The sequence below is a fragment of the Xylocopa sonorina genome, chromosome 6 (genome assembly GCF_050948175.1).
Source record: "Xylocopa sonorina isolate GNS202 chromosome 6, iyXylSono1_principal, whole genome shotgun sequence".
Taxonomy (NCBI): Eukaryota; Metazoa; Arthropoda; class Insecta; order Hymenoptera; family Apidae; genus Xylocopa; species Xylocopa sonorina.
The window spans coordinates 7,153,036-7,161,276 of record NC_135198.1 but is presented as its reverse complement, the minus strand read 5'-3'; the positions used below and the strand labels follow the sequence as shown (position 1 = coordinate 7,161,276).

The following is an 8,241-nucleotide window of genomic DNA, read 5'->3' as shown; positions in this document are numbered from 1 at the left end:
GCACAAAACTATGCGTTAAATTACAGATATTTCATACATTTTTTCATTTACATTTGAAAATGTAGGAGATATAACGTTAAAAACTCTCTTCCAACCATTGTTTATCTCAATGATAACTTAAATTCCCTATTGTGTGGATCATATATATTTTGATAGGGTATCGTATTTTATTTGTACAATTAGATTGAAAATATTTTATCCCCGTTTTCAAAACATTGAATGTCAATATTATGAAAGTAAGTAAAAGTTTCACGACCAATTCGGTACCTATACAAAATTATAATGCAGAATGCAAATACACATGTGCACGTGTTTACATTTCATCGTTTCCAATATGGTTCTGGACTTATGTTATGCTATTTATCCTTTTGTTTTTACACGAAATACTACAAAAGTACTCGTATAAAAAAGGACTGGGACAACAAATCAAACGTTGACATGAAATCTGAATAAAATTAAAAAAGCTCTGACCGTTAGATTAATAACATTAATATTGGTCAAATAATAATTAAGCATTAACATATGCAATAAATATTTAGCCGAGTCATAGGATTGCTCATTATTATTCTGAATCAATACAGGATTAGCGATGCATAATTGCATAAACATTCGGTTACACGGTAAATTCAATCCATCTATATTTCAAGCCTTTCACGTGTTCGATGCGGTCAACCGAAATGCTCGGCCCCACGTATAAAAAGCCTAACTAATGCCAATCGATGACAAAGTTTGACGCGTCATCCGTCGCAGTCGACCCCGACGCTTTGTACGCTTCGATTTTCCAAAGAAAAAAAAAAGAAAACAAAAATAAACCTTGCCGCCACGTACCTAAGCGTTATCAAAAAAAAAAAAACCGAGGTGTCATCACCAATACCAGTAATAAAGGTATTAATACACAAAGAATAATATCCCATACCATGACATCATTTACATTTGCCTCTAATATCTTCCTACATTTGTAATGCGTAATCAAGGCAAGGCCTCGGGAATAGGGAGGGACGACGAAGACGAACTCAAAACGACGAAATCAAACGCTATGTACGTGGAATGAAATATCGTGAGCAGCATATATCGGGAACTGTGTTTAAGGCAGACAAATTGCCAAGACTGTATCACTGCATCAACTCACAATGTAGGTTTGGCCATTTTTACAGTTTTGAGAGACATATACGCACAAGCTTCACTTATCAAGCGTCCCTTGACATTTCGTTTTGTTAACAACCGTCTGTCTTTCTGATGTTCTCTATTTTTTACCTAAGCCACCGAACCCAGAGAAATTACAAATTCCGCATGGCTTTATCTGTTTTTCTTCTCTTATTCTCTCCTCTTTCTTTCCCTTCTCTCTCTCTCTTTCTCTCTCTCTCTCTCTCTCTCTCTCTCTCTCCCTCTCCCTCCCTTCCTCTCTCTCTCCCTCTCTTTCACTCTTTTTTTCAGAGGAACATGAAAACGCACGAGCAGATAGCCTTGGCCCATACCTTTGCCCGTGTGTCGGCCACCGTACCCACCGGTTACCCTGGAAACGGTATCGATTTCAACCCTCAGCTATGCAGTAGAAACCAGCGGCACACCATGGGGGTCTCTTCGTCCCGAGTTTCGACAAGACAGCCCGTTTAAACTACCCGATTACAGCAGCTTCCATCTCTATTACCTGCCTTACCTATTTCGTTTCCGCGTGCCACGGAAAATCAACCCGGCTACAAGCACAGGAACCGCTACAGGACCACGCCGTTCGAAATTGCCGGTGACATTTTTACCGCGGCCATCTCGAACCGCCTGTTCGCTGATTTCTACCTTTGCACGCCCCTCTAATCCGCAACCAGCGTGCTTATTTATGCTAACGCAAATCTTCCTTGTTCTTAAACACAAGAGCTGAAAACTAAGCACCGGCTGGTACAGTCCAAACAACTCGGCTGCTGCCAGCACTGGCTAATTTAATTAGTTTTTTTGGATTTTGAAGTCGGGCCAAATGTTTAACCTTTCAACTAGGATGGCTGTATGCATTTTTTAAAAAATTATTTGATCTTGCTGAAGCTCTCTTGTCTATAATTTGATTGCTATATTTCTAGAAAAATTTATTATTTAAACAATTCTACATTTAAACAAAGCTTAATCAAGCTTCTGTTTGAAAAGTGTTCCCGCTAATGGGTTAATGAAATTACCAAAGAAATCACGTAAAATGTCGACCCTTTTTATAACATGAAATTTTTATTTTAAAACTGTCAGTGAACTTAAGAATATTTAATAAAACGAGGATGCGTTAACGAACAATAATGCATTACCCTAAACGAAATAGCGAAAATAAGATTATTTTTATTCAACAAATAATTAAACTTTTATTATGCATTATTATTGTACATAAAATAACGAAATTGAATTACCGTGCACCGGATCGATGAACGTAAAAATATCGCAGGGGAGTTCATCTCTTCACAATTTCTGTTCCTCGTGAACTTCGTATAATCCGCAAACTTTATTAGCCGGCACAGCTTTATCTAAAAGGGTAAACAAATTTTATCATTATCAAAGTTCGAGAGCATAGTTACAAAAAATCAAATTCAATTCAACATCAAGGAGTAACGCTTCGAACATAATTTCAAGTTAATATTTCGGCCGTTACATAAAGAATATTAATGTACCGATCATTTTTGGATACGGGAGATTAAGCTTGTTCATTATGTCGACAAATTCGTTCAGAGATTTAGATAATCTGGGATTAAGGGCCTTTTCCTCGGCCACTGTGGTCACTGTCCTCCCAGAGTAATCGTGGGCTGGATACAATCTATAATTCGGTGGCAACGTAAAAATTTTGGAATGAACGGATTTATACAAAACTTCTGCAGAGCCACCCTGTAACAAAAAATAAAAGGTAATACAAATTAATTTCGTCGTACAGTACAGTACAAGTTTCAACGACTATAATTTTTATAATTAGTGTAATACACAAGTCGCAACTGGATTGCATATATTTTATAGCAACTTTAAACTTTGAGGAAAGTATTAAAAAACCCGTAATATGTAAAAATATATAAAATATACGAAGTAAAGTACGCTTTAGTAATATTCTCAGTATGATTAATTGCAACATGGATACTTGTAAAGTAACACTTCTGGTAAAATTTATAGTAGCACAGATTTAGAAGGGAAGTATTTTATTCAAGCAAATAGTTAAGTATTAATGCGTCGATATTGCTCTCGCCCTCTCTTTCTCTCTCTCTCTCCTTTAAAGCTGTTAGCGTCTAAATAAATGATGCGCATCGGTACGCAAAAGTTACCGCGGACAATATCGAACTTATGCAATTTTACGTCAGCATTTCCCATGCAATGCATCGTTATCAGATTTTAAGACCGAACGGCCAATATCATTGCTTGCGATTAATAAATTAAATGCTGCGTATAATATGATACTTGAAACGCTTTTGACGTTATTCGTGATCACGTCGATGAAACATTGTGAATCTAAATGCACGTAAAATAATTGGACGTCGAATCGCAGAATCAAAATTTGATGCAACCTAACTATTTTCGTAACAATGCATTTTTTTAGGTACGAACCTGGAAATCTGTACGACCGCACCCTCGTATTAAAAGAGCGTCGCCTGTGAATGCAACACCTTGTTCGTTGCAGACATAAGTAACGCAACCTATTAAAATATGAATTTATCGATTAGAAGTATATGTACTGGTGTGGTACATATGGTGGCATATTGTTCACGTTATTTTTTTTATCAAATTTTAAAAGGTCGTTATAATCTTATAGAAATTGCGCTTTGCGCAATTAGAATGGTTAAAGGAACCAAAATACACTAGTGCTTACTAACTAATTTTTAATATAAATTTCTTTAAAGAAGATTAAAATAAATATTTTAAATATAGAGAATTGAGATTTAAATAGTCCCAGAAAAAATATTCCTCCTGTTCATTTTTAAAGAAAGTTAGAAACTAATCTTAGGCCTTTCACCTAAATTTAGATCCATACATTCTTAAACAGAGACCTAATGTACATTCCTAAACATGCCTACATTCTTAGTTCCAAGAGAAAGGTATATAATCTAATCTATGAAACTAAACAAAGTAACTACAGTTCTTCTTCCAAGTGAAATTATTATAAAAATCCTCTCTACGTAAAAATGAAAAGCTTTGCTTATGCTTAAATTTATCCAAGGTCTTATACATATATCTACACTTAAAATTAGTACTCTTAAAATGTCGCGAGAAAAGTATCTGACCTTCAGTATGTCCGGGTGTAGGCAGCACTACCAGATTGTGCCTGCCGAAATGTATTTGGTCATCCGGGTTCAAGAGTATATCGGCCTTAGCGCCGCTGGTACGTGATATCATTGATTGGCAACCAGGTAACAAACACTTGAGCCTTCCTGTTCCGGTGATATGATCAGCGTGCATATGCGTATTTACTGGAAAAGCCGTTTACCCGTACTGTTATCGGTCATCGGAGTGGACGCGCACTTTTCATTAAACGCCTTCCACCCTCTCCGCGAGATTCATTTTAATATTAAAATCTCGCAGAGGTAGGGAGGACGAATGCGCCCCGCGGACGTTTTCATTCATTTTGGTAAGAGCTCTAATGATAAACATAAACGGTGCGCCGGATAGTTCCATTTTAATTATTAAGTTTCTCAATTAAACCGTTGTAGGAAGTTTGAAAATACGACAAACGAAGTTGCAGACTTTCGAGAATCGGTAAACATGACAACCAGGACGCGAAATTAAGATAGAAGTTCAATTCAATTTTAATTCCGGTCCCACCTATGTCATTTAGGTGCAGTCTCGCACGTAGAAGTAATTAATATATTTACTGGGACATGTTTTGTAAAAGCTTTTTCGAGGATTATACCACAATTACCTAGATATTATTACCAAGATATTTAGTAAATTATTAGCTAAATATATTTGTCTATAAATAGGATACAAAACAGAATACAGAACCTTAGAAGATACATTTGATTCAACATTCACTGCACAATACATAACACGGTGTGAATGATATCACGACCTCATTGCAACTGCTCGTTGCAGTTAATAAGCAAGTGTCCCAATACTTTTGCGTAGGAGTGTATATACGCTTTAAAAACTGTTCCCGTAGACTTTTTATATAAGCCAATACAGGAATGCAATTAAATGTTTCCAAGTAGGCCTGATTTTATGTCCCAGTTCAAGCGGAAGACTTCGAGTGGCAATTTGAACAATTAGCCGCGCGATTTCCTTAATAACACTTGCACTTCATTAAATTATTAAATTAACGGGGCTGGCTGTGTTCGCGTTCAATAGGACCGAGTTAAGAAGTTTCGAACCAACGAGAACGTTTTTGACCTATTGTACGAGAAATCAACGTAGTAACCTGAAATCGCTGAAATCGCCAATTTATCGCGCCACAGTCTTTAATCACCGTGCAACTTATCTGGAGCAATATAATTAAATACAAGCAATTAGATACTCGTTAATTTGGTTACTCGTTCATTAGAATTGACACAAACCAGTGAACTGATGCATTTCAACGTGGAACTCTATGCGCAAACAGAGTTTCAGTACGAAAATTATTGGATTACTTATAATCTACAAAATTGTACAGCAAATTATGAACTCCGATAAATCTTGCCTTTCTTGGGCAAGTAATAATTTACACAAGCTATTATTGGAACTGTAAGAAAGATTGCATATGCTTTCTTGCTAAGCTGAACTGAAGTGGTATGAAAGAATGAAATTTATCTAGAAGCTATACAATTAATCTTCTTTTATGCGGAACTATGAATTTTTAATAACTGAATATTCATTTCTTCCTCCCTTTAATGAATATTATCTGAATAAACTTAGAAACTTGGTTTTATTACTATTGCTGAAGTAAAAGATTGTTACTTTCTTCTCATTATTACTTTAGTTGTTCTAAATGAACTGCTCAATTAATACGTTTAATAAAAATGAGTAATTTTTTAAATATAATTTAAATATATTTGACTTAATTTCAACCAATTAAATTCCGTTTTAATTATCATGAATATTATAATTTTCTGATATTGACACCTATTTATATAGATGCAATAATTATGAATACATTAATACAACGATGTAACTCGATAATTAAACAAAAGCCAGTATAATCATTATATCGACAACGGAGTCGGAGTAAATTACAATCGAAAATGTTCTGGCTCATGTTATTGTATAAATTATAGGTGTTCCAATTATAATTCTCTATCGATGGTATACACGTACACTGTCTTTGCTAGCGCAATGCAATCTGAAAACTTAACCAGGCACTCCGACATTTATTTCAGCGCGAGAACGAGGAGCGACTTTTAAATGTATATTTTAACCAAAAGAAGTTCGCTATAATAGAAAGCGTTAAATCCTATTCCAGCCGAAAGTGTATTCACACTCGAATAATTTTCAAAGTCGTTCCACGAGAATGAAATTTTTCACACGGAAAAACGTGTTCCACGGGTCCATTTTATTTTTCGCTGAAAAGGTCACCCTATTTCCGGTTCTACTATGATATCCGCAGGTTCCGACGAGCGGAGAATTATTTTTCCGAACATAATTATACTTTCTACTTACTGGCATACTTTAATGTTAATCCCAATTCTTGAATAATGGCTTTATCTCGTTCTGCCCATTCGACGACTGGATCAATCAAAATCGCTGTCTTATCGTTGATGTCAGCCAGCAGATAAGTGTACGTACTGGACACAGGGTCGAAGAACTGGAAATTTCAATCAAAATTTTTATCAGCAGAATATTGGAAAAGATAAATATGACAAAATGTCTTTTCGTACTCGAAAACATTCATATATTCGCGGGAGACATAGTTAAGATATTAAATTCCCTAATAATAGTAAACATTTCGATGTTAATAAGCATTGGAAACTGTCGTAATGACAAAAATAAGATATTACGTAGTGTTTCATCTCTTTTAAATTATGCAATGTTAATTACTGTGGTAGCCAGTAACTTCCAGAACAACTTCGGATTCTGTAACCTCTAATGCACTTGACAAATTGTTACGAAGTTGCAGCATAATTAAATACCCTCTCCCTATCCCTTCATTGGAGTCCTGCAACTTGTTAACTCCTTTAAGAATACCCTTATCGTTATTATCGTCTATTGTGTAGTTAATAATTATTTCTAATATGCTGAAGCTTCTGAAACACTTTTGTACTGCACTACATATACACAATTTTGAAAGCCCATGAAAAGTTCAATACAACGATTAAGAATTATTAAGAAAACTATAATATATGCTTTCTATATATGAACATAACATACCTAAAATTTTATATTATTCAACAAAGAATAACAGATAACTTCTACAATACTGCGTATTATTGCATTAAAATATTATTGAAAATACTACGAGATAAAATAAAATGTCGGAAAACTGCAATCTTTATATGATCGATAAAATCAATAATGAAACAAAATTGTATAATGAAAATTTATATATTTATATATATATATAACAACTTAAATAATTTATAGAATAGATTATACTAAGAAAAGAATAATATTTAGTATAAAAAAATATAAAATTTATAAAAATTGATTCTCTGCACCTTAATTTCGTATTACACCAGCCACTGCTAGATGTCGCCAAAGACACAGCACGGGACTGTACCTAGTAAATACATACAACCTGCGCAATTATTGAGTTACCTGACGAAAGAGGAAATCCTTCGAGAGCGGGATTGGTTCTGTCAACACTGTACATTTATTATTAGACATAATGATTAAATTGTATTTAGAAAGTGGAAACTTTCTGTATTGCCGGCACAAATTTTTTAATAAAATACTATTCATATCACTGATAAAGTTGGATGTACTGCCCAGTGCATCTAATGCTCAGGAGACTACGCGATTATCACTTACAATCACAACCGGCAGCACTGACGTTTATAACGATCAAAATGACGTAATAAAATAAATATAGCAGTCATTTTAGTGATTATGATATCTGTATTAAGTATCAAGGTCCCCATTTATTATCGCATAATAAAAATATTCGCGCCACTGCATAACTGATGTAAGATCTGTATAATGAAGCATTTACACGTGTATACAAAAAATTAATTAACGATTTTTCTCATATCATTGTGCAATAAAGAAATAATAAAACAAAATTTTAGAAATGCTGGTATGATACATACATTGCACTCTATGAGTGAAAATGCGAATTTAACCAGATAAATCATAAAAATTATTTACTCCTTGAAGCCTTTCTATATAATATAA

The 8,241-nt window shown here is 34.4% G+C and overlaps 2 protein-coding genes across 2 annotated transcripts; both read right to left on the bottom strand.

Moving 5' to 3' along the window:
* Positions 1-113: 113 nt before the first annotated feature.
* On the bottom strand, positions 114-2,423 carry LOC143424880 (uncharacterized). The gene is made up of 7 exons (XM_076897239.1): positions 2,379-2,423; positions 2,280-2,330; positions 2,094-2,138; positions 2,000-2,062; positions 1,658-1,926; positions 917-1,513; positions 114-413 (listed from the first exon to the last, which is right to left on the bottom strand). Exons 1-6 carry the CDS (start codon positions 2,421-2,423, stop codon positions 1,315-1,317), a joined length of 672 nt encoding a protein of 223 aa, XP_076753354.1. The 3' UTR covers positions 114-413; positions 917-1,314.
* On the bottom strand, positions 2,291-8,008 carry LOC143424722 (persulfide dioxygenase ETHE1, mitochondrial). The gene is made up of 6 exons (XM_076896981.1): positions 7,666-8,008; positions 6,571-6,715; positions 4,227-4,412; positions 3,553-3,641; positions 2,637-2,847; positions 2,291-2,492 (listed from the first exon to the last, which is right to left on the bottom strand). The coding sequence occupies exons 1-6, from the start codon at positions 7,807-7,809 to the stop codon at positions 2,428-2,430; spliced, it is 840 nt and encodes a 279-aa protein (XP_076753096.1). The 5' UTR covers positions 7,810-8,008; the 3' UTR covers positions 2,291-2,427.
* Positions 8,009-8,241: the final 233 nt, after the last annotated feature.